At 37.2% G+C, this 27,631-nt stretch overlaps 1 protein-coding gene across 1 annotated transcript; it reads left to right on the top strand.

The window, feature by feature from the left end:
* The first annotated feature begins 4,455 nt into the window (after positions 1-4,455).
* On the top strand, positions 4,456-27,620 carry LOC130555402 (uncharacterized). Its single transcript, XM_057335598.1, has 25 exons — positions 4,456-4,550; positions 10,331-10,460; positions 10,652-10,819; positions 11,325-11,462; positions 12,964-13,112; positions 13,330-13,433; positions 13,524-13,713; positions 13,818-13,949; positions 14,048-14,191; positions 16,812-16,950; positions 17,028-17,181; positions 17,270-17,406; positions 17,543-17,654; positions 17,874-17,937; positions 18,429-18,635; positions 18,746-18,891; positions 18,990-19,108; positions 19,231-19,355; positions 21,189-21,286; positions 23,289-23,425; positions 23,706-23,830; positions 25,289-25,434; positions 26,469-26,571; positions 26,777-26,913; positions 27,100-27,620. The coding sequence occupies exons 2-25, from the start codon at positions 10,331-10,333 to the stop codon at positions 27,215-27,217; spliced, it is 3,222 nt and encodes a 1,073-aa protein (XP_057191581.1). The 5' UTR covers positions 4,456-4,550; the 3' UTR covers positions 27,218-27,620.
* The last annotated feature ends 11 nt before the right edge of the window (positions 27,621-27,631 follow it).

Below are 27,631 nucleotides of genomic sequence, written 5' to 3' on the forward strand. Positions count from 1 at the left end.
CACCTTGGAGATGTTTTCTGACAGGAGGTCTACTCCACTTCTATTGCAGCCATCAGCATGGACAAATCTACAAACATAACATTGAATGTTAAGGAATGACAATATAGTTAACTGGGTTTGCAGGTACAAAACCGATTGTCAGAGAAGCTGCAATACAATACATATGATAACTACCTGGGACATTAATGTAATACTGTATAAAAACAAAAATCATCTCATCCACACCCATTTAATGACTTTTAGCTGAAAATTTACCTCACACGAAATATCAATAAAAGCAATTCCGACAAGCGCAGGACCACTGATACGTTTTCTGTTTAGACATCCTAAAAATAGAAACACTTAAACATCTAAATATGCCTAATTTACATTTTAATCATTTAATTTACCAATTCTGCCATATTTTTCCTGAATACGTTACCTCAGAAAACTTTAAGCGGGATGTCCAACTAGTCCTGACTAATCGCTTAAACTACAAGCAAGGGCTTATAATACACAAGTAAAATGTAAGCATATTCATTTCAAGTAATCAATTTGACATATTTTTAACTAAAACAAGTTATTACTTGCAGGATTTAGGCCTACCTGAAGCGACGACCATACTTTATACAGAAATCTCAAGTTGTTTTTCACATTGTTAGCCAATCAGGCTTCACATGATATCATCTTTTGCCAATCAGGTTTAACATGATATCACCTTTTTATTAGCATGTCCCCTTTCTGGGTTGCTACCATTATATTTAAATCGTGCCTGCGCTCGCTACAGTTATCTTTCTAGCCCACCATATTAGGATTTAATCGTAGCGAGCGCCTTTCAGAATTTTTTAAAGAAAAACATATATATCATGATGTACCCTTTTAAAACCTTTTAGCAGGTACAGTTAGGGCCATAAATATTTGGACAGAGGCACATTTTTTTGTTATTTTAGCTGTGTATCAATATGTTTTCGAGTTACAGTTTTATAATAGATATTGTCTTAAAGTGCACACTCTCAGCTTTATTTAGAGTGTATTCACATCCAGATTAGCTGAAGGATTTAGGAATTACAGCTCTTTAATATGAAGCGCCCCCCTTTTTCAAGGGACCAAAAGTAATNGTCTCCACATGCCTCCTCCATTGCCTGTAGAAGTGTCATGTTGACATAGGGACGACGATCATACACTTTCCAGCGCCATGTAGAGAAAAATTCCTCGATAGGGTTTAGAAATGGTGAATAAGGAGGCAGGTAGACAACAGAAAAATGGGGATGAGTAATAAACCAGTTTTGGACCTGATGGGCACGATGAAAGCTGACATTATCCCAGAAGATGACATATCTTGCCTGGTCTTCATTTTGCATACCCTGAACAAGCATATCATGAATAGCATCCAGAAAATGTATGATGCGATCAGTGTTATAGGGGCCAAGTGTTGCATGATGGTGCAGGACACCATTCTGTGTAATTGCAGCACACATTGTAATGTTTCCTCCACGTTGTCCAGGGACATTGACAATGGCCCTATGTCCAATGACATTCCTCCCCCTTCTTCTGGTTTTGCTGAGATTGAAGCCCACCTCATCCACATAAATGTATTCATGGACGATGGGATGGGCATCCATTTCCAAAATACTCTGTTACATAAAGACAAAAGAATATGTAGATCAGTATATGCACAATCCAATAGCCTGAATTGGTAGGTGAAAGTCCGATATATTGGAGAAATGCATACATTCACAAAGTCATGTCGAAGGTTCTTGACTCTGTCACAGTTCCTTTCAAATGGGACCCTGTACAGCTGTTTCATTCTCACTTGATTTTTCTGGAGAACACGGTGTATTGTTGAGGGACTCACATCATTTATGTTTGCAAAAATTGTGGCATCATTACGTAAGTATATGGTTGCGTATTTCACAAATTCGAATAGCATTGTTGGCCAAAACCAAATTCACAATAGCCGTCTCTTGCTCTTCAGTGAACATGTGACCTCGCCCACCATGAAACCTTCGCCTTTCCACTCTGTAGAAGATTCAGGAACAGTGTGAGTGTAAACTGTAACATAATATACTGTTTTACATATACAATATGGTCAGAAGGTCTTACAGTCGGCTGTACTTTCGTACAGTTTGATACCTCACCACACTGTGACCAATGTGTACTAAATATATGTGTTATAGCCTACTGTTTGTTATGCTGAAATATCTATTAGTGTATGTGTACATTGGAACATGTGGAAATACTGTAACAGTAGATTTTTACATACCTGTTCTCATTTCTAAAGGTTCGAATTATACCCGCCACTGTAAATCTACTCAAATTAGGCTGGACTCTCTGTCCAGCCTCTCTCATTGTTAAACCATGGTTTATCACATGATCAATTAGTGTAGCCCTAATCTCATTCGAGACCACTCTTCTTGTTCCTCGTCCTCTTCCGACTCTTCCTCCCCTTGCTCCCCTTCCAACTCTTCCTCCTCCTCCTCTAATTCGAACTCTGCCTAGTCCTCTGGCTCTCCCTCCAACTCCCCTTACTCTGTCTACATTGTTTGCATCCATTGTTCAAAACCTATAACTTGACATTTGGCCTATTTATGGGCCTCTTCTAAAGCCATGATTGGTTGGTGTTAAGTAAAGCAATGAGTGTTTGCACATGTGAGGACTTAGTGTGAGGCACTGAGGAATTAGTGTGGCATTTTGATTGGTTGTGTTTGAAAAAGGAAATCAATATACTTTGTACTTCCTGTAAGATTTTTGTGTGTTACATAGAGAATTGTGTGTTGTGTTTTGCAAAAAGTGTTTTATGAAACTGAAAACTGAGTCAAAGGTCGAGAATTAGTGTATGGTTTTGCCGATTTGGTGTGTGGTTCTGGTGTTTGAGTGTCAGGTTTCAGAAATTGTGTGACAAGTAAACATTTTGTGTGTAAGCAGTTGAAAAAAACTGTAATACACGTCAAACTGGGATTAATATATAAATTTAACAATTTAAAATCTCATAAAATATTATTAAACTGCAATTTAATAGCCTTTTTATTAAAGTTCTAAAAGGGGGTAGAGCTTTCTCATACGTAGCACCTAAACTCTGGAATAGCCTCCCCGATACTATTCGAGGGTCAGACACACTCTCCCAATTTAAATCTAGATTAAAGACACATCTTTTCAGCCAAGCATTCACTAACACATAGCTAATGAACAGCAGCTACGCTAATTATTCTCTTTCTGCCCTCACCTCGGGGGGAGAGATTCCGCCAGGCCCAGATGAACGTCATATGCCCATCCCCAACTAGAGATTACGCCAGCTACATCGGAAAATCCCGTACCATCCTCCTGCGAGAGCCTGCGGACTGACTGACCATCCCAGCTCCATCCAAGGCAATTCCATCACCACCCAAGAAAAAGGCGACCATCTGACCGGCCCAGCTCAGACAATTCCATCCCCAACCGAGAGCAAAGACGGACTACTTGTCACATTAATGCTAAATTTACAATACTTGGTATTTAATGCTAAACTTACATCACATGACAGCAGTTTGAAGTTATGGCTGCACTCAGTGACTTTGATTGGAGGTTGCTGGGTGGGTGTTGTAGGGAGTGTGTGTGTGTGTGGGGGGGGGGCTTGTTGGTTGTGGTTTGGGGCGTTTCATTTGTTGGGACTGTGTGGGGTCTGGTTGGTCTTGTTTTGTGGTCGATGTCGGACAACAGAGGAATAAAGTTAATTATGCCATTACTACTTTTCCGTGGTTGTTCCTCTGTTGTCTGTTGTTGATCGCGTAATGGGACCGGGTTGGACCTGCACGGTTTCGGCGGGTGGGGCTTCCTGGGTCGCGGCTTGTGGGCTCTCCCTGTTCTTCCTGGACGTTGCTCGGTGGCTTTGGTCGGGGTCACTGAGTGCAGCTATGACACGTCAGAGGAGATCTGGCCCTCCCGGCTGAGCCTGGTTTCTCCCGAGGTTTTTTTTTCTCCATTTATTCATCATTGAAGTTTGGGTTCCTCGCCACAGCAGTGCAGTGTTGGCTTGCTCACCGGGAGACTGCATTTATTTATTAGATATTATTTATTAGAATGATCTTGCTTGGTCTATAAACACCATGCACTGTGCTGTGTTTTACCTTTCTGTGTTTTTCTTATTTGCTCATGTGAAGCTGCTTTGAAACAATGCACATTGTGAAAAGCGCTTTATAAATAAAATTGAATTGAATTGAATTAGTCGGCTCTCTCTCGCGGTAATCTGATGTCATCCGGCTGTCGGTTCTTGGTTTGCAGCTCCTTTTGATTCAAGCAGTTAAGTTTCAAGGGTTGTTTCAGCTCAGCTGTTCAGCATCCTGCACAATAATCAACTCTTACAGAAATACTAAAACTCCTAAAACAAATAGTCCTAGTATTTTTTACACTTTGGAAGTATTTGTAAGCGAGCACGTGTATACCTCGGAAGTATTACAAGCGAGCACGTGTTTTTCCTCTCTCTGAATTCATAGATCCACCCCTTGCTAGAAATCGAAACTTGTCTGAGGAGTGGGTGTAACTGCTCACTCCTGCAATTTTATTTTTTTTAACATTGCGGGATATCTGCTGAAAAGGTAAATAATTACATTTTAAATCACTTTATATAAAAATAAAAACTTTGCATTTGTTCATGTTTATCTTTAGCCTATAGGTCCTATACCAAATGCTAACTTTATTGTTCATTGTTGGTGCATGCTAGTTAATCCAGTTACTAATGTTAACACAGTTACAACATTATTGTAAAGTGTTATAAAAAAAGTTAAATATATATTTCCGCTAACGCTTTGATTTCGGATTCCTAGTTCAAAGTTTAGCTCGATCGTTGAGACGGAGTAAAATCTTTCCGTGACGGGTGGAGCTGTCACCGGACCTGTCACTCCTGCCTCGCGACCTGCCACTGTTTTACGTGCCTGCCTCGCGACCTGCCGCTGTTTTACGTGCCTGCCTCGCGACCTGCCACTGTTTTACGTGCCTGCCTCGCGACCTGCCGCTGTTTTACGTGCCTGCCTCGCGACCTGCCGCTGTTTTACGTGCCTGCCTCGAGACCTGCCACTGTAATATTGTGCAGTTTTGCGACCCGTTTTTCCCGCAATGGTATGAACCGCGCCTCCCATCAGCTACGTAGCGTCGCGTCTGCCTCAACTTAGCGTCACGCCTGCCACAAGATCTCTCGCTGTTAAACTGCCTGACACTCAGACAGATGCGGACGAGAGCAAACAAAACAGCGCAACCATGCTTTTATTTACTTGTTTGTTTACTTTGTTCCGCCAGTTTTACTCGTAATGGAGCGCGCGTCTCGTCAGCTACGTAGCGTCGCGTCTGCCTCAACTTGGCGTCACGCCTGCCACAAGATCTCTCGCTGTTAAGCTGCTTGACACTCAGACAGATGCAGAGTTTTTGTAAAAATTTCTTTAAGCACAGTATTAGTTTGGTGAGTTGATAGGATTTATATAGTCTTTAAAAATCCTGAAGTGTTTTTAATTCAAGAACACTGAAACAACATTAGCTATTATGTTTATTATTGTTATTATATATTTTGTTAACTTGACAAAAAATATGTAGCAAAATATGAAATGTAGGTAGGTAAGGAGACATGCACATTATGGCTTTAAAACATAATTGAAAGACTGTATGCATTAAATAGGTATCTATAATAGTCCTGGAAACATTACTTTTTTATTACTCATCAAACATGGAAGAGAAGTGTCATGACAGAACCACGGGAGACCCAAGTGCGGGGGGGGAAAACAGAGTCTTTATTTGTCACAAATGAAGGCAAGGGAAAATATAAATACAGGTTGCGAGCTTCTCCCTCCAGAGAAGCAGAGAGACCGAACAGAGAGTCGAGGATGAGCTGCCGGTGCTGAGATGGGCGGAAGCGCCTGGTGGCCTCACTCGACTCGGAGTCCACGTAGCCTGAGAGGTGAGAAGCGGCGCCTGGAGATGTAGTCGGTTAGATCTCTCGAGAAGACCGCTGACTGTGATGACCACTGACCGGAGCGCTGACGCAAACTGCTGGGGAAGACAGATCAGACTTTCTGTGGTTTATTTTCATAGTTGTCAGCTGAAAAAAAAGAAATAAAAATGTAGGTTTATTTTGATAAGAAACACTCAATAAATATTTTTATTTTTTGTCTAAAAATTCTGAAAATATATTTTTCTCAGATAAGAAATTAAGCTGTTAACCAAGTTGTTTAAGCTGATATCACAAAAAGAATAAGTGTCTGTGATACATTTGTTGCTGTATGACAAAATCATTTATAGTCCTAGTACAGGGATTTTCCAACATTTCATGCCAAGGACCCCCAAATATGTTTAACCTTTGCGAGGGACCCCCTTTCTAAAATACATATCCATTTTTTGTATAAAGAAGCATTAAACTGTTATACAAAAGTAGTGTGATATTATAAAAGACAATATTGTTTGTAAAAGTTAAACTGAATAATCTTCAGTAATAAGTTTACAACTTTTGCTGTCTTTGTTTCTCAAAAATTTCTGGGACCCCTTAGAACCATTCTGGAGGCCCCTGGGGGTCCACGGACCTAGTTCTCAAAATCCCTGGCCTAGAACATGCATAGGACTCATTTACAAATTAATAAATCAGTGCACTACATCATTATTATTGCAAAAGTGTACACATTTGAATAATATATGAAGAGTTCATTTGCAAAAACACTGTTCTTCAAATCTCTGTTTTTAATATGTTATCATGTTTTTATTGTACTTAACTGTATAAGTTGGCTGTACTTGTATTATTATTGTTTTAATAAAACAACTGAACTGCAGTTTCAATTATATAAATTAGAATAAACAATAAAAAATATTATCATACATTATTTTTGAAAATGTGTCAATTTGTAAAAAGAAATTAAAGCATCATAATGACCAAATAATAATAATAAATAAAATAATATAACAAAGAGATGACACAGCAACAATTTGAATTTGCCTGTTTTTATTTTGACACTTAAACATGCACAGATGAGAGCATGACATTCTTACATGAAGATTTGAATCGTGTATCCTAATGTCTATAACAAGTAGTGAGTATAATATAGGCTACCATAACAATCATTTGCTAAATAAATAAAATAGAATAAAACAAATCAATGCGTGAGGAATCTTTGTCATGTGCTTTCCTATTCTGTATATCAGTTTAAGTAGCCTATATGCCTATCAGGCAGATGTAACAGTGAGAATCTTGTGGCAGGCCCGAGCCGCGCAACGTGGGTGAACGGGTGCGAGCGCGCCGCTCCATTACGAGTAAAACTGGCGGAATAAAGTAAACAAACAAGTAAATAAAAGCATGGTTGCACTGTTTTGTTTGCTCTCGTCCGCATCTGTCTGAGTGTCAAGCAGCTTAACAGCGAGAGATCTTGTGGCAGGCGTGACGCTAAGTTGAGGCAGACGCGACGCTACGTAGCTGACGAGACGCGCGCTCCATTACGAGTAAAACTGGCGGAATAAAGTAAACAAACAAGTAAATAAAAGCATGGTTGCCCTGTTTTGTTTGCTCTCAACCGCATCTGTCTGAGTGTCAAGCAGCTTAACGATCTTGTGGCAGACGCGACGCTACGTAGCTGATGGGAGGCGCGGTTCATACCATTGCGGGAAAAACGGGTCGCAAAACTGCACAATATTACAGCGGCAGGTCGCGAGGCAGGCACGTAAAACAGCGGCAGGTCGCGAGGCAGGCACGTAAAACAGCGGCAGGTCGCGAGGCAGGCACGTAAAACAGTGGCAGGTCGCGAGGCAGGAGTGACAGGTCCGGTGACAGCTCCACCCGTCACGGAAAGATTTTACTCCTACTGCGATCGTTAGGACACGCAACACGTAACTTAACGTTAGCTTTTTTTCTGTGGTTTAATTGTTGCCTCGTTATTATCATCATCTGCAGTAAGAACCCTGTGAGCATATTTAAGTTAAGTTACAAGCACTCAACAGTATTTTACGTTTTAGACGACAAAATCGAGCATGAAAATGTTCTAGCAGTATTGTAAAGTAAAGTTGGCCTAAGGTTAGCAAAATGGAAATAAGCGTTGCATTATTTATTCACCAAGTCAGTTGAGTGAAGTATTCCGAAAACTACTTTATTTGTGATATATAGGTTTAATTTTTTTACAGTTACTGTCTGGCATGCTTTATTTCTACAGTGCACACTGCCCTCTAGTGGTTAAGTAATTATTATATTTCGTCTCCGAAAACAACCCAGATATTTTTGTGGATCAAGGTACCCGAAGATAATGTTTATCAGGATCAAAGTTTCTAAAAGTAGTGACAACTGCACAACAGTTTTAGTATAATTTAAGGAAAATTAGCATGATATTAAAAGTGTTTTATGTGTATTGGAATTAGAGGTGCACCGATTGACCGGCAAGAGATCGGAATCGGCCGGTTTTTCGTATGATCGGCCGGTCAGTCTCACGTCTCGCCGATTCCAAGCCGATCTTCTGTTGCCCGTGATGCGGGCAAGAACGACACAGCCGTCAGTACACTCAAAGCCGCAAGTAAACATGTAAACGTGCGCGCGCACAGCCTGTCTTTCACAGCTCGTTTATACTCGCATGTGTGTCCACCGGACCGCGAGTCTCTGCTGACTGACGCGCATCTCTCATATCCGCTGACTGCACGCGCGTGCACACGCATCATGTACTGTACACACTGTAGTTCATCTCTCGCTGCTCCGTCTACATGGGGTATGTAAGCCAACAGTGATGCTATTAGCATCATGCTAAACTCTGACACATGCTAAACTCATGTTGAAGTCGTTCACTCTGTGTAAAACAAACGTAAATTCCATTCAACCGGATGCCTTGTCTTGCGTTAAAACTGTGGTCATTTCACCTAGGTAAAATGACATTCAACACGACTTCTACTTGTTTTTAAAATCCAAAATATAAAAAAATGAATAAATCAACCAATATATGTGATATATATCTGATTGAGTTCTTTACTAACACAAAAAACTGCAAATACATATACATCTTTAGAGTAGAATTCACTCATAAGATTTTTAACTTTTTTATTGAAGTTGCAGCAAAAATCAACCCACTTCTTTTAATACTACAGACCCAAGATAAAGACAATTTATTTTACATTTCAGAAAAAATGAAATAAAGCAATGTTAGTTTCATAAACAGAAACAGACGAGAATAAGTTGAAGTATTTTATTGTTATCTTAGACTTTTGTGAGATGAGTACAAAATTAAAAAGGTAAATTAAGTAACATGTTTAGTTATATTTTACTATTTGTACTTCTTTTCAGTCACAGAGTTCTTCAATTTAAGAGTTGTTTGGGAAAGAGAAGATTGTGTAATTTAATGCAGCTTGGAGAACTGCATTTAGGGAAATTTGGGGAAATTGTAGTGTTCAATCTAGGGCTGTCACGATTATTAAATAATCGTCTCATCGCGATTGTTTTACCTCATCGCGATGATTTCAGATCATCGCACATCTCTGTAGAAGACAGTAGGGGGAGCTGTAGTGCATCTGCATATTGCATATTTTAGTGTATATATTGTTACTAAAGCATGGTAATACTTGTAAAATGTACCACCACAACACAATCACCTAAAAAAAAACTAAAACATATACAAATTACCTGTGGTACAATTTAATATTATTTAAGCAAATCTCAGTGTGAAAATCAGTCTACCAAAATTTCATTAACACACAAGTAAAATTTTACTGTAGTCTTGCAAGTGAGAAAAAAACAGACTAGAAGCTTTTCTATGACTGATAGTATTTTAATGGTGGCTTCAATTCACACCTGATCAATTTACTTAATTTACAAGTATTTGGTGGTTGTATTATTGCAAGGTAAAAGCCTAAACCTTAAATATATGATGACCCAATTTTTTCCGATGTATTTCCAAGAAAAAAACATAGTCTTGTATTCAGAACAATATGGTCATTTCAATCGCTGAATCAAAAATGAATGAGAATTAAATGTCAAAGCCCTAAAACGGACAATTAATCGCCATAATCGCAATGATTTGTTAGACAATTAATCGTCAATCAAATTTCATAATCGTGACAGCCCTAGTTCAATCATTTATTCAATGAAAATGAAAAAAATGTGTATTGAAGAAAAGTTAATATGGTTTTATATACAGTATACTGTCAATTATAGTTTGTGGATAGAAAATCGGAATCGGCAGGTTTCACTTGTAATAAAATCGGAAATCGGAATCGGCAAAGAAAATTGCAATCGGTGCATCTCTAATTGGAATGTACAGTACAGTTTAGAAACCTTTCACGAGCTTTTAAAAAGTTGTTGCCTCAATCGTGAGCATATTATAATGTATGCTGTATTTATGTATGTATGAATTAACATTTCAATTGTGCATTTCAGATGGAGAAAATATACAAATTACTGGAGAAATTCAGATTGGAAGGATTCTACAAAAGATTCCTTGACTTTGGGATTAAAGGAGAACAGGATTTTATTGACAGTGTCAATGACAAGACCTTAAAAGACCTAGGTATGAGTTTTATAAAAGTGATGTTAGTGATGCATCATAATTCATGTCAGTATACAAGATGGTGTGAACACCACTTGATTCATTAAGGTTAAACCTAAACCGCAGTCCCCGTAGGGTGTACTTCTCTCACATGTTTCCATGAAAATGAGCACTTGCTAATTTTGTTTTGTTGAATGTTTTTTTCTTCAAAGGTTTATCACAAGCAGAGATGGCTCGGTATCAAAACATGATCGCTTACTTGCAGAGAATTGGCAGTACACATACTCCAGAGATGCAACAAATGCCTGTGATGAAATCGCTTAATGCATTTCATATATTCTACCGATTTCCAAAATGTGCTGAGAGGCAAGAGATTACAGGTAAATTCTGATAAACCTCACACTTCACAAACAATACAAAATTACAGTTCCTCACTTTACAGTAAAGACCAAGCTACTATATACTATCCTAGTAAGATATAATTTTCACTGGATTTGATCGTTTCCATTATTTGAATAATGAAAAAATAAAGCTCTCTGACTATAGATTACATTTACCTAAATCATATCTCCATTTTGTGACTTGTAAATGTTTTAGGAAATGAAGATTCCATAAACTATACAAATAAAGAGCCAAATAACATAGCCAGGAATAGATACTGTATATTGCTTTGTTGCATTTTAAAACTGTGACCAAATGAATGAGAATACCATCCCATATTTTAATCATTCTAATTATTAATAATTAATCTTTATTTATAGTGTATTGTTGTTTATTATTTGTTTGGAGTGGTAAAAAATGAATTGGCTACTCGGCATGATGTAACGGAAGGTCCTCACCCCTGCTTTAAACTATATTATATATGATTTTTAACTGCATGCACAGGTCTAGATCCCTCACAAAACACAGTGGACGACGTGATGCTTCGAATTTGCCACGAAAATAACGTTGACAGGCACACGTCTGTATGTCTTTACACTGCTGATGGTATGCCTTTGACGGACGATCCCTTTTTCAACACATGTAAGTAGTCTCAAGTTTATGAAGATCAAACACCTATTAACAAATATCACTGCCAGTGTGTTCTGTTTTCCAGCCCCAAATGTGATTTTTTTCCCCCCACATTGTTATTGTACTTCAGATGCATTTTGGGGAGGCATCATAAGCAGGTTGTCAATTATAAAATGATTAGATAAATATCTGGTCTTTTCTTTTTAAAATAAATATTTACAATTGCAAATATTCAGGGATGCCAACTTGTCACCTTTCAGCGAAATTCGCCGTTTTGGATCCAAAATGGGTCATTATTGTGATTCGTGTAGATTCGTTGAGTTTTTGAAAATGGGGGGTGAGGGGGGTCTGTGAGTCTTTGGATGGGGTCGCGGTGAATGAAATTGTGAGAATCTTGTCCAGATGTTTCGGTAACGAATCACTAGCCAGTTTGCGGGTTATGTTTACAATGCTCCGCAGATTTGAGCGCTCATACTCAACTCATGAATCAATATTAGATGTAGTCGAATTAGGCAGCAATTCGACTGCACATTCGATCTCTCTACACAAAAGCTGCGCTACAGTATAATGTGATAGTCTACAAGCGTTCATAGACGCCACAATGCAATGCCAGATTTCTTGTACAACATACTGTACGCATGTGAGTGTTGCATTTGGTTTTTAGTACAACATTGCAGATAGTAACACATCTAATGTTGTTGTTACATCCTCTTGTGTAAAAATAACATTTAAATCTTTCACTATGGTTACAGGCATGCTGTGCAAATAGTATGAGTTTGACAGTTCATTCATGTTTAGACTAGAGCTGTTACTCTAAGCTGTTGTGTGAACAGAGCACCTTGAAGTAAATGTGAAGAGTTCATTAATTTGCAAAAACAGATCACTCCGTTTTTGTTATTTTAATAAACTACTGTATGTTTTTTATTGTGCATTCCAAGTAATATCATTTATACAGTTGAGTTGTTTTGATTAAGTAATAATAACAAAGAAAATACAGATAAGTAACACAATAAAAACATGATTTATGAAAATGAATAAAAACAGAGTTATCTGGTTTTGCAAATGAACTCTTCATGTGATTGTCTATCCTAGACACTTTTAGCAGACCATGGACTATTCTGATTATGTGCACTGAATAGTATGAAATACAAATTGTAATTATTGTAATAGTTATATACAGTATATAACTACTGTATATATAAACTATGACTATATACAGTATATATATATATAGCGTTGGGGGGTCTCACATCATTGTCACCTTTTTTCACAACGATGAGTTTGCATCCCTGAATATTGTTGAATTAGCACCTGCTAATACTGAAAAAGTTTTAAGTAAAAACTATAAAGCTTTATTAAATGAATTAAATAAATAAAATTTATTAAATATATATATAAAAAAACAAAGCTTTATTAAATTAACTGCTGTTGTAGAGCATATCATTCCATGATCCAATTTGCCTATTTTTGTTACATTAGTTTCACTGCATGCTTTATATCTTTGTTATTGAAGGGTCTTTGAAAGACAGACATATTGAGAGTGGAAGTGAACTGTATGCCATATTTACACCAAAAGAAAACCTAATAGAGTTACATAAGAGAGAAATGACCAACATCAAAAATGAAGGACCGGATGTCATCCGCTGTCACGTAATGTTACAGGTACAGATGTATATCCAATTTTATCAGCTGGTGCATTATGTCGTCTTGGGTTTATGCTGTAAAGTGGAGTGTTTTTTATTAAAGATCCTTTGTTTCAGTTGACTAAAAGAAATGTATGATTATTTTCTTGAATCTTTTTACATCTACAGTATATTTATAAATATTAAAGGAAAGTGTCTCGTCAATGTTTTTTCTTTCCCCCATATTGGTTAAATAGGGAGACTTTGAAATCAAAGTTGACTTGGAACATGATACATTGAGAGAGTTGACGTGGCGACTTTCTCTGGAAAGTGGTATACCAGTGTCAGTTCTGCACTGCAGGTCACTTATGAATTTCATTTTTACCATTTATACAGTACTATAACTAATATAGAAATACAATGCTTTTATAAACTTTTTTCTTTTACACAGAAATTTGTCAAATCTTTCCAAAAAACTGAGTACCTTTGAAATCACAGAAGATTTGGTTCTACAGTTCTCATTATCAACATTTGATGATGTAAAACCAGATTTAAGTCTCCTCTTCCACAATGATGTCAAACCCTCAGTGATGCAAACACAGAAAGGCCTGAGTGTTTTTCTGTCAACGCTATATGCCATTGTATGTTTAATCCACTGTCATAAATATTTTTTCCTAATATATAAATATATATTTGCATATTTATTTGCAGTTTGTAATGTTTTTCTTGTTTTCCTGGGTTTTAGAAAGTGAAAAACTGTGGAGAAAAATTCAAGAAAGTGATTGCATACATTCGCAAATTGAGTGGATGCAACGCTTTGGCTCAGAGTTTGTACCAATTGATTTGTTTGAATGCATGTATAACTAGAAACCAGAAGGTATTTATGATATAAAGTTAAAAATTATGATTATTACTTCTGAATCACTAGTATTTAAGCCAGTCGTCATGAATCTTAACTTGCTGTTTTCATTTCAGATTGCTGTTGTTGAGGGTCTGTACTTTCTCTTCAGAGAGTTGTTACCAGATCTAAATGATACATCGGGCCCAAAGACCATTGAGGATTCTGACGTTTTTGAATATGCAAACATCTGCTGGGCTTACGTGATTCATCAAGGACAGGTACATGTTTATTTTTGTGCACATATTTTTCTTGACACAACCTTTAAATTCACAATTACCTTATTTTCACTTAAATTTACAAATCAGACCTGACAGGGCTTGTGCAATGATGCACAACATAGCTCTTAATATATATATATGATGGTATGACCATAATGATTGAAGAGAAAACATCTCTTTTATTCAAAATATCTCAAAATACTCAAAAGAATCTCACATTAGATTGATGACCCAAATGACCTTAAAGGAGTATTACAGATGATTCTGAATAGAAAAACGGTATTATTCATTTGTACAATAATGTGCAACATATTTTAATAGACTATCCTATATTCATACAGGGCTCCAGACTGTGACTAAATGGTCGCATTTTGCAACTAGTTTTCAAGACGGCCCGATAATTTTTTTACAAGTACTCGCGCATGTGCGACCTGCAAATTTGGAATTTCTTCTAGTTGTTATTTAATGTGGAAAGACGAGTAGAATGCGACCCACCACCAGTGCAGGCTGGGTGTGATAGTCAACTGCACGGTTCACTCGCGTCACTGATATTTCCCGCGGACAATCCAGGTCGTCATTGACTAGTTTACACACACAACGTGAGCGTATTACTACGAGTCTCTGTTTGGTGTGGCGGGTTTCTTGAGCCCGAGGATGAACGATTTGATATACGAGACGTTTAAAATGGAACTTACCGTGGAGGAGTGCAGGAAACGTCATTTATCTGTTGATTACTTGAGGCTAGGGATGCACCGATATGTAAATTTTGGACGATAACGATGATTCTTTAACATTGGAAGCCGATAACAGGGTTTTTCCTGGTTCAAAATGAGGCGGAGGTGGTGCCATCCTGATGTTGTATACACACACGTAGGCCTACCGTACCTTTAAGTGGCTTTGAGCAACCAAAGTGACTTTGAGTTTGACATATTAAAAGTTCTAACAAAATTAGATAAAAATGACAATTATTAAGTTATATAAAACACTACTTTTATTCAACCAAACATAAATGTTTTTTTAATCAAATAAAGCATTTTTATCATTTTCAACTAACTTTTCAGCCCACAATAGCCAACCGAATTAACCAGTCTTACTAAATGAGCAAAGCTCATTCACATCTTGCATTCTCTGTGGTTCACTTTAAATGATTCAAGATCTCTTATATTCGCTAGTGACTGAAAAGTTCAATAGTTTAAATGAATCGGTTCAAATGAGTCATTCGTGTGTGTCGTTCTAAACGCAATGTGCGTTCATACTGGCGAACTCGCTGTTTACAGTATACGCTGATTCAACGATCCAACTGCACAGCTAAAGACATTACAATGATGTACGTCATGTTAATTTAATACATTTCAAGAAATTAAACGTACTTGGATGCAAAACAAACAGCCGTGAAACACAGGCTGGCTCTTGTTCTGCAACTCTTTTTAGCGCCTCAGTGTGCTGATCACGAAACAGCGCCTCCTCTGTGGCGTAATGTCGCAACTGCAGTTACAAATGACAGTCTGTTAAATGCAGGCAGCATTTCTCTATGCAGGAAAAACCCCGGATAACCGATATGTTGGCCGATATACAGTATCTAGATATTAATATAACATTTCCTAAGACTGAAACAAAAGGCAAAAAGTGGACAACTGCTTTTATATGAAAACATTCACTGCAGAAAACAAGGTGACCGTTAGTTCTCTTTTTTTCCCCTGAAAATCATGTACCAAGCCTACTTTACACCAGTTAAAGATTCTTTAACCTTCAAACTTTTCTGGTATATTTTTTATTCAACAAACAAATTATAGATGTTCTTCCAGAGCAACCCAGAAAAATGTTCTTAATAGCCACATGTCTAACAGGTCTCAAGACAGAAAGCATTCAGACAGCAGTCTGATTCGAACAATATGCTTTTGTCCCTATAATTTACACATTCATAAATACTGTATCTACATACTGTACCTTCATCAACAATGTTTTGCTAACAGCAGTAAGTGAACGATCACGACAGAAAGACAGTACTGTACTGTATTTTAACTGTGAGCAGCGTGCAGCTGAAGAAGTTTAACCAGAGGAAGTGATTTATGATTTATCGGCTATAATATATCGGCCTAAATTTTATTATCGACCGATAGCATAAAAAATGACCATTCATCGGCCGATACCGATATGGCCGATAATTTATCGTGCATCCCTACTTGAGACAGCGCTGGATCATTTCAAATCCGTTCACAGCAAGAACGACCAACAGGCGAAAGCTCTTATATTTACATGTGTTGTGTGAATAACACAATAACAAAGCTTCTCTGTAGACTCTGCCTCTTTTTAAATAAGCAGAACCAAATCTGCGGTCATCAAGTAACTTATTTGTCAGTATCAGTAATACAGTTATTTTGGGGAAAATAATTGAATAATTGCATTTCAGGCTGATTTAAGGTGTGCCCCTAATTTTTTTGCTTGCGCTCCTAAAAATTTCAGCGAGGGGCTACAGTGCTCCAAGTAAAAACAGTAAGTCTGGAGCCCTGTCATAGATCGATTTTGCAGTTAATATAGGTTTTTATAATTTTCACAAATGTAGAAAGTCTAAATTAGGTCATGGCAAACTAAATTCAATGCTATAACATTTTTTAAACAGAACGAGAATGCTGATATGGAGAACTATGCTACAGTTTCTCTGAGGGCATATCCTACAGGCTATCGAATGTCTGAGCCTGTGAGAATACCAGGGTTTTCTGAGGTTTTGGAGAGGTCATATGTATTGGAACAAATCAGCGGTAAGTCAGATGTTTGTTTATACCTTTATTGAGACATCACTGCATGCGTAATGCTAAACAAAGTGTATCTTTTGTAGAGGAGACGCGAATTCCAAACTGTAGCGAGAGCAACCTACAGTTGTCGTCAATCCAAAGAGCCACAGATATTGAAAAGATTTTGCTTAGTCAGCCAATGTCATTCGGAAAGTTCCAATTGTGGATCTGCTGTCACAGTGCTCCAAAAAGTTTCAAGTAGGCCAAATTGAATTACTTTGAAAAATATTCAGACTCTATTTTATTTAACTTTTTGTGTATTTTCTAAAAACAAACATTATTATAGCTTTCAGGTTGAACAAAAGAAAACGTTCATGGAAATGTATGAGGATGCCAAACAGTTTGACCATTTGATTGTGACCCCACCCCTGCAACTGCTTGCAATGGGAAATATGGGACCCCGACTGGTGTTTCTCCAAGAGGGTACAGTAGAGTGTTTTAAATGTTGACAGCGAAACTGTAACTGTTTGAAACCCTGAGTTTTTATTGTTTGTACAGTGCAAATTTGATGTACAGGTACTGGAATTATTTTCTCATCCTATGTTATTTACATTTACAGATAATCTCGGTCTTTATTTTGGCAAAGAAAAGGGAGATCCACGTAAGATTGATGTTTACGACTGTCTGTCTGGAAAAATGGTAACTGAAAATGTGGAAGATCTGGCTCACATGTGAGTGTATATATATATATATAGTACGATTTTCTTTTCATTCAAAAAGAAGCTATTTACTCAAAGTAACCTCCAATTCCTTTTGACTTGCTCAAATTGTAATCATTTGGAACGTTTTTATAACTACCTACAGTATGTAATTTTTTTTCTTTACTATTTACTTTTCTACTATAATTACAAGTACTCTCTCACGTTCTATGTCTTATCTATTCCATTCAGCCTTAATGATGTCAGAAGTGACAACACCTTCAAACTCACTAAAACCCCCAAAGAGGCAATTGTGGTAAGTTTTGTAAGAATTTGTATTTGTTGTTCTAATTTGTTCCTATTTATATGTTCTAGTGACTAGACTATCTAGTATCAGATATAATACCTAGCCTAGCTGCAGCAAATGTTGCTATTCTTATTTTAACTGTATTGCAATAATAATTTTTTTTTCATTTGATAAGACAACTTGAAAAGTCTGTGAGAAATAGGCATTTACTCACACTTTAAATAATCTATTTTTGACTACCATTTATGAGTAGCCTATGTTTGGGACATCCACTTAAACAATTTACAATGATTAAGCTTGAAATGGTTAACAATTCCATTTAAAAAAGATTTTATTTAGCAATTTTGTATTCTGGAATATTTGAATGATTTATTCTGTACCACTAATAATGCTAATTAATAATGCATTATTATTTGTCCAGATGAAAGTATACTCAAAAGTTAACAAAGGCTTTCTGACAAATGTATGGTTTCATTTTTGTTAATGAACATTTCTTACAGGTCCTCTTTGATTCAAGTTCTTCAATGACAGAAGAATGTTACGACACTTCCAGTGAGATGAAGCGCATCGAAGCTGTCAAGCAAATCTTTGACAGTTTTTCTAACAGAAGCATGGCATATGATTTACCACATGTCATATGCCTTGTGAAATTTAACACGGATGTGGAAACTATCCTTGATTTCACCGAAAATCTGGAAACCTTCAAGGTTTTTTCAAATCCTAACTATCACAATACAAATCATTACAATTAAAGAAAAAATAGTATTTAAATAACTTACTAAATATTTACTGCATATTTCATTTCTTTTATGTGAAGGAGCAAGTGCATGGTATTGAAGCATCAGGGTGCACAAAGTTGTATGATGCATTACTCCATGGCATCTCAGAACTTGAAAAAGTCAAGCAAAGGTTTCCAGCTTGCAGATGTCGCATCTTGTGTTTGACAGATGGCAATGATTACAGGTATGTACAGTAGGTGTGCTTGTATTTAATGTATACCTAAACAGGTCTCATTTCAAGTGGTACAGTTTTTACTAGAAGCATTATTGTCTTATCCACAGGTCTCATAATAACCCAATTTCTGTTACCAATCAATTGATGGACAAGAAGATCGTGGTTGATGCTGTTCTTCTTGGCAAGGCAGATAACACTGTTCTGCATGGAATCAGCTATGTAACAGGTAATGTAATTTTTTATCCTCACTAATGATGTTGACACTTACTGTCCAGATCTGAGTTGATATGTCTCCCTGTGATTAAATTAAAGTAGTCATTGGAGCATTGTCGTCTGTCTTGACTTTAGGTGGTTACTGTTTTAAGCCTGAGACGGCAAAAGCTGCACTTAAGCTTTTGGAGATGGAAACAGTTTTGTCCATGGAGATGAGGGCAGAGAGAACAGAGGTACCAGTCTCTTCCATAAAAACCAAGGTATGAATGAATACATGTTACTCCACTTAACAGATGTTGATGTATTTTCCAAGAACGTCTGTAATTTTATACAATCACTGGTAGGGATGGGTACTGAGAACCGGTACCCATCCCTTTTTTGGGCCTGTACATAATTGGGTCGATACCAGAGTATCGATTTGCTTCAGGACAAACAATACTGTTATCGATACTTGCGTTGTTTTATCTCCGTGTATTCGGGTGTTAATGGCGAATTAGAGGCTGCTGCTTGTCATTTTCCATCCCTGGATAATGGCCGAATGGCCAAAGTTTGCTCAATGTATGTGTGTTATACATGCACATGTGCGGTCACGGCATGCGTTTGTGTGCAGGAAATAAAATAGAGCGGCAAGGTTGAAATGTTCAACAGTGTGGGCTCACGTTACAAAAATAAGCGAAACCAGTGTCAGATGCTATGCAGTAGTGTAATAGGGTAGCAACACTAGTAATATAACAAAACATTTACAAACAAAATGCCCTATCTACTTGCGCTGTATTTACTGTCTCATGGCTCCAACTGCAACTCCCCTGCCTCAGACTCAAGCGAAGGTAACATTCATTATAAAATAGGTGTTTAGTACTAGCAGTCTATGGGGACACCACATCGGGTTTAAATGTAAATGTAAATCTTTCGGTCAAATGAACGGAATAAGCGCAAACAATTGACACATGAATGCGACCGCAGATGACAGAAAAACATACAGAGAGCAGCGGAATTTACATTTACAGCCACGAGACCGCACTGAACACTGCGAGTGTGTGTTAGAAGTCTGTAATGATGATAAAACACTGTGCGTTTTTCGTCTTTAAACCAAATTTTTAGGTATACAGCCTGCAAAGTTTAAATCCTGTCTGGTTAGCGCACTTGTTGTTCCCCCGTGTTTACACATTATGTTTGTAGGCGGTCTTCAGTGGCTGTTCGAACACATGAGCGTCTACTTCATTAAATCAATCTTGTGATCCGATCTATCAAAACGCATATTAATACCAGATGTGAACAGACTCAGAGACACGGTCTACCAGCCAAATCACCACAGTGATGTAAAGTAAACATGTTGAATTACATTATGATGTGCTCCTATGCACATGCAAAGTACCCGTGGTATGCTGAGGAACACACACACGTTTTGTTATGTGGCATTTTCTGTTTGCTTGGAAGCATTTGCAAACTGCAATTCTAAAGTTCAGCTGTAATAAAGCAACTTAAAATGTTTAACGTCTTTTCACATCATGTCTTATTTGCATTGAATTAGAGAGCGTTAACGAGTATCGATAACAGTATCGAAAAGCAGTATCGATATCGATAAAATCTTAACGATACCCATCCCTAATCACTGGCCCACTGTATTGGGTTCTAGTTCCGTGTTGGACCCCTTTTCGCCTTCAGAACAGCCTTAATTCATTGTGGCATGTGTTCAGCATAGCGCTGGAATCATTACCTGGAGATTTTGGTACATATTGACATGATAGCATAACACAGTTGCTGCAGATTTTTTGGCTTTGCATTCTTGATCTAAATAAAATCATACTAATTACATTTGATATATTAATAGTAGAAAATTTACAAAATATCTTCATGGTCATAAAATATATAATAATATCTTATCTTAAAAGAAAAATCGATCATTTTGACCCATATATTGCTACAAATATACCCGTGCGACTTATGACTGGTTTTGTGGTCCAGGCTCACATTTTACAAAAATATACAGTACTATAATGAAAACGTATATGTTATATATGTATATTATTTCACACACAGCAATTTTTCAAAATTAGTCTCGGTTTGATTGGCTTTGTGTTTATTTTCAACAGAACGACTTGACAAGAATTTTTGTCACACACGGCTATGATGTAGAACCAAAGAAGAAGCTACCTCCACAAATCACCCATAAAGTGAACAGGACAGAGAGGTACAGTATTACATGGATACTTTAACATGAGGAAAAAGTCACACACAGTAAAGATGTTTATAGACAAATGGGAAGTTTCTTCTGATGAGAAGAAAAGATCACTCATATCAACTGTCAACTGTTTTCTTTCTTAAACAAAATTGTACAATGTAGGCCCCATTTTGGACCCATCAATTAAAAATATTAGTTTATTAAACTTGCTAGCATACAAAATCCATTCACTTAAAGCCACAATATGGAATATTTGGACCGATAGATGGCGCACTTTCGAAACAACAACAAAAGGCGAAGCAAAATGACGTTATGTAGGAGAGTGGAATTAAGGGACATTTTATTGTATGTCATCGTAATGAATTAGCTTGCAAGAAACGTGGAATGTAATGCTACGTTAGCCCGCAACTGATATTGGACTTTGTCAATTGATTTGGTAGCATAATGCTACACAGTTTTACGTGTTTAAAACAGTCATACAGTCATCGTTTAAAAAGTAAATTGGAACGAACCCACAGCATTTACAAGTAACGTTATTGACTAACGTACATCTTTTTGTGCGACATATACTGTATTTCATAGGGTAACTGCATTCATAACTATTCAAATAATCTGTGCATGAGTATTTCGTGTACAATAAAAAAAATGTGCTTACCTGTCTATTAAAACACATGCGAGAGTGGAGTCTGTCGAGTCCAAGTTGGTCGCGAAGCTCTCTCCATTTAGAAAACGCTTTTATTAATATTAAAAAGGATATTAATCCTTGTTTTATTTCTTCGTTTGTCCATAAGTCTGCTTGCCTCATTTGGCCTATGTTTAAACTTTTTTAGGTTTCCTTTACTCGCCAAAGAGTAATCGTGATCTATAATAACAGAACAACAGGGGCATGTTCAAGCTCAAACCGGTGCGCAACGTTTTGCTACGGTTTCCAGGTTGAACGACACGTTTCCTGGAACGGTTTGCAACGGTGTGCAACAGGGTTTGAGATGCGTTTTCTCGTTTGGTGGGTGTGTCAAGAATGTCGGCCCAATCAGCAGCAACATGTATATAACCCACGCGGTGTTAAAGAGACAGCTCGCACAATGGGTCCAAGTAAAGTCGTTTAAATGTGTCCGCTGCAGCTCGGTATACGCAACAATTGAAGATATTAGAAGAGATGTATTTTGCAGTATTCAACACGTATTTATACCGATTTCATCAGGCTCCGAAAATTCTTCAAAAAGAACACAAAGAATGGCCTTCTCAGCTGCCATAGTTCAACTCTTGCAACAGGGTGTACAACCGCAACGTTTTGCCGGGGCTGAACGCAGCCCAGATGCTGCGTCCCAGATGCTGTATAACCACTTCCGCATTTGCGTGTTGCCGTAGTTTCTACAAGTGGTAACTGAGGGTAGTGCGGAGCACCGGATATTAAGTCACTGATATGCGACAAATACAAGGGAGACAAGGGACGGGCCATTATTTTAAATAGGAATTTCTCTGGATTTGCACATTCTTGGGAACATTTGGGATAATGTAAGTACACAACTGCATGAAATATATCACACTGTGCAAGTGATTTTGCATATTTCATAACACAATTCTTCCATATTGTGGCTTTAAAAATTAAAATGCAATAAACTTAAAATTATCAGTTCAATAGGCAACAAGGAAAACCCATAAACCCTTGCCTCTGAAACATTTGGATTATTTACATTGGGTCAATGAAAAAATCAGTTTTAACTCGGTTAGTATTAATGATGTTGTTTTACAGTAAAAAATAGTTTTCCCTGAAGTCATCTTTTAGGTCATTCATCATTAGGTCAAATTTCCTTTTACACAGTAATAAATATACATGTAAAAATATTTTTTATGTATATTTCTGTTGCAAATCAAGTGACTGACATAGAGCTTGTCATGAATTCCTTCAGTCATTCCTTCTTTGTGTTATTACGTCATTAAGTGTCTCGATTGTGAACTGTAATGTACAGGCCAGCGTAGACTTATTTTTAATAATATATTTCTATTTTAGTGTACTTAAAAAGAAGATAAAGGAAAGCAGAACAGGACACTTCATGGAAAAACACAGACGGATTTTAGAAGAACTGAAGAGTCTTCATTGTGATCCCCATCCGTACTGTACCGTGTATCCCTCTGAAACAGACTTCAGTAAGTGTCAATAATGCAGACTGTTCAAGATGTTCATGCATAAATTTTGCCAATAATATTCACTTCCATGCAGTCTAAAATGTACATTTTATATTTTCTGTCTTGGCTTTTGTGGGTTGGATGGATGCTTGTTTTAAATGATCTTTATAAACCCGGCAACCAATCAGTTTGCAGATCAGCCACTCACACTTGATTCCTTGAGTCAATCTCATGAAACAAATTTAAATGATTGCAATGCAATACAAATTTGTTGTCTTCGGGTTTCTAACATTTATTTCAGCATTCTGGAGGATTATCATGAAAGGACCTCCAGAAACCCCCTATGAGAAAGGGGTTTTCGAGCTGTACTGTGAGTTTGGTCCTGATTATCCAGTGAAAGCACCTCTTGTGCGATTCTTCACTCCCGTATCCTTGAATTCACTGTAGTTTTTATAAATGAATTCCTGTTTTTGTATTAATTATCCAATCGCATGAATAAACAGATATTTATAAATATGTAATCAAACATTCTAGAGTAAATGAAGTACTGGATTTCAAAATTCACTTACGTTTAGTATGATGATGCATGTAAAATGAAATATTTGAAATAAGCTAAATTACTTACTTATTTAGCTAAGATACTAAATGATTACCACAAGGTTACACTCACGAAAGTCTGTAGATGTGAATTCATTAGGCTATCAAAACACTGGATAAATTTTGATTTATGTGAACATTTGGTTTTATATTTTACAAATACTAATATTCTTGTAAGATGACTGTTGATCATAGATTGCTTTGCCAGCAGTCTCTTAAAAGGCGGCCTTAGGCTGGCTTCACACAGCACGCGTCGGCAGTGCGTAAGCAGCTCGTGTTTTTTTGGCGCACATATTAACAGATGAGAGCATTCAGACCGCATGCGTAAAGCAGCGCGTGCTCGCGGAGCAGAAGCGGCACATAAGCAGCAGTGCAGCAATCATTTCGGCGTCGAGTCTATTTTTGCTGCGCTGTTCACGTTTAATTAAAGCTACAGTGCATTCTTTACGGACAAAATCCACATGGATTGACAGGAAAAAGTTTCTTTAAAGCATGTAAGTGGTGTCTATTGTGTTTTTAACAGTCTTCATGACTTTCAAAAACACTTTTGCCTTGAGTTTTTTTCTGGTCATAAGTCCGACTCTCTAACCATTAGGCCACGACAGGCGACGACTACCCACACCTTTAATGCGTGCTCCGTATTATATTGCATATGAAGGAGTGGAAAACGATCGCATTATGCTGTCAGTGTACTGTCTGAAACCCACTGTCATAACCTTCTGAAAAAAAACAGATAAAACTACATAGACATCGTGTTATATGCTTATATTGCGTATGTGTGAGAGAAAAGCGATCGCATTACAAGTCAGTCACTCTGTCCTTTTATTTATAACTTGTACTACGTAGATCTTATAGAGCATGAAACAGGCGGATATAACAAAGCATAGTTTTGCAATCTACTTAAAAAGCGCTTTGATGAAGTTCTGGAAGATATTTTGCTCATTGATGTATTTCAATAACGTAATGCGAAATTGCATTGTTGTACTGTGGTACCCAGGCAGCACGGTGCATATGCTTCCGGTGTGAAAGGAAAATGGCGATGCGCTGCTCCTGCTCTGCCTATGTACTGCTCACGTGCTGCTTACGCACTGCTGACGCGTGCTGTGTACTTTAAACAGTTAAAGGACTGCATAGAAACAAAGTACATAAGTAATTTTTTTTTTTTCAGGAAATTAATGAATGCTAAATAAGTGTGTACAAAATGTTAATCAATAAAAATATGAATTTATTGTACTATTGATTACAGTATCTAATTGTGCAGCATATAAATCCTTAACTGAAATGTAGATTTACCATTGCAACATCAACAATGTGGGAAGGATTTGCCACCACATATTTGATCGAAACTACTCATCTGATGTTACTATGAGAGAGATCCTGGATGCTGTGTATGGACTTCTGATACTCCCAGAGGCTGAAGATCCACTGGACAGGTATCCTCTTATTATTCAAGCTTGTTTAAAACATTTATTAAAGTGGCTGTCAGTAAGAATGGCCTCTTTGTTGCCATCTCAGTTTGTAATTGCTACTGCAGGTGATGTGCGGAGGTATTTTCTTTACGTGAGTTGTGATTCGGCACTGCTCAACTGCGCAGATGAGTCTGATGTTTTGAGTCGTATGTCACGTGTGGCCTGTGACTGTGCACCGGTTAGAATCTTCACTGAACATCAGTAGCGCATGATAAACATAACATATAACATGGCAGATGATATAACACGAAACAAATAAGGACATAAACAGACCCAAATAGCGCAAATGGAGGCTGTGTTTAAGTGTTTTGATATTATTTCGGGTGCTTGGTCATATCCATACCTGCCAACACTGCCGTTTTGGCCGGAAGTCTCCCGTAACGCGAAAGATGCTGACAGGTACAGTCATATATCATTATACACCATACAACTATATACTGTATACATAAACTATACGTAAAGCCTTGCCATCATATCCGGGAAATGAGTCCGTAAAATAGTTGTATAAAATCCTACCTATCAGTTGTGAAAACGCTACAAACCGCCTGTCACTCGCAGCATCCACATGCGGGCTAGCAGCCGGATCCTCTTTGTTCTGTTCACGAATGTGACGAAATGACGCATAGACGAAAGACACCAAATAAGTATTTCCGGAAAAAGACGACCAGACAGGGAAAATTTCAAACCATTATTACAAGCTTTCCGTGGTGAATCCAGCAAGCGTAGTGAAACCGTTTTAAACACCGTTCTTTCATGTACTTGCTCAATAATTGGTTTTAGTACATTTTTACTCAAAAGAATTTACGGAATGCCACTTTAACAACAAGTTTTTTTTGGTGTGGAGATAATGTGGGTTTATTTATTTTATTATTATTTACTGTAGCTTTAACTGCACCCTTTTACCATAGTGCAGAAACATAAAATATTGTGTAAAATGGAAATGAACTGTAGTAACTTAAAATAGTTTTTTTTTTGTTCACTGTCTATATTTTATCTAGTGTTTTGGCAGAAGAATTCCAGACAAACAAACAAGGCTTTGAACAAGCAGCCAAAGCTGAGACGGCGAAAAGCGCATGTCAGTCTGTTGAATCCATTGAAATGGTAATTTTTAGGTTCAATGTTTTGAAATCATGTGAACAATAAAATATACCAAAAAGTGAATTTGGTAATAAAATGTAATACAAAAATATGTTTATGTATGAGCCCTAATAGTGAATAAATATACAGTAACTTGCAGTGCTACCTTTGAATTGGAAATTATTTTAAAGTCACATCATTAGATTCATCTACTTTGTATGTGTTTCAGAAATACGTAGGAGAGTGCAGTGCGGCGGTACCTCCTCATCTGTTATGTCCATTGTCAAAACAGATGTTTGTTGATCCAGTGAAAAGCAAATATGGGATTGTGTATGAGCGAAAAGCCATTGAGGAATGGCTAAAGACGCAAGTATTTGTGTACACTATACATTAACATGTACAAGAGATGGCTGGTATGAAGGTGTTATGGGGAATAAGGCTGTTTTAAGCAGCTTGTCTTGTCTATTTTTATTTACTCATTAGCTTTTTATATTATTCAGTGTATAGATAGATAACAACATAAGATAATAACAGAATATCATGTCGTTGCAGGAACCAGGTCGATCCAGTCATGAGGAAGCCTCTTAGTTCCAGTGATCTAAAGCAAGATACAAACATAAAGAGGGCTGTTCAGCAGTTTCGTAGAGCCCAGGTAGAGGAAACTGAATAAGAAATGTTGTAAAGATGCCACATTTACATGTAGATTATTGTAGATTTACAGTGATGAAAAGAGTTAAACACGTTTTGTTTTTTTGGGGCTCTGAAAGTTTTGAGATTAATTTGAAAGTTTGAGATTAAAGAAATAATCAGTTCCTTTACAATTTAACCAACGTCATACGTAAGATTACGAATTATTTCTTTTTTGATTTGGTAACTATATTACAAAAGAATGTGCAGTATCTTTATCTGAAAGTACTGTAACAGCTCCTATGGATGATCTGGTGTTCTTAAACCTTACATTGTGAATAAGGTCTACGTTTTCAATTGTTAGATTTCAAGGATGCTGTTTGGTTTAAAATGTAATACAATTGTTAATCTCTGGTTACTAGTTTCTTGCTTGCTGCGTCTTTATTCTAGTGTGTCT

This window comes from Triplophysa rosa, linkage group LG6 (genome assembly GCF_024868665.1).
Source record: "Triplophysa rosa linkage group LG6, Trosa_1v2, whole genome shotgun sequence".
Taxonomy (NCBI): domain Eukaryota; kingdom Metazoa; phylum Chordata; class Actinopteri; order Cypriniformes; family Nemacheilidae; genus Triplophysa; species Triplophysa rosa.

Excerpts from the sequence above, each read along its gene's own strand:
- LOC130555402 (XM_057335598.1), top strand. The coding sequence starts at position 10,331 with ATGGAGAAAATATACAAATTACTGGAGAAATTCAGATTGGAAGGATTC. Across the intron at positions 10,461-10,651 it reads CAAGACCTTAAAAGACCTAG|GTTTATCACAAGCAGAGATG; the intron begins GTATGAGTTTTA and ends TTTTCTTCAAAG. Across the intron at positions 17,655-17,873 it reads GTGGAAGATCTGGCTCACAT|CCTTAATGATGTCAGAAGTG; the intron begins GTGAGTGTATAT and ends TATTCCATTCAG.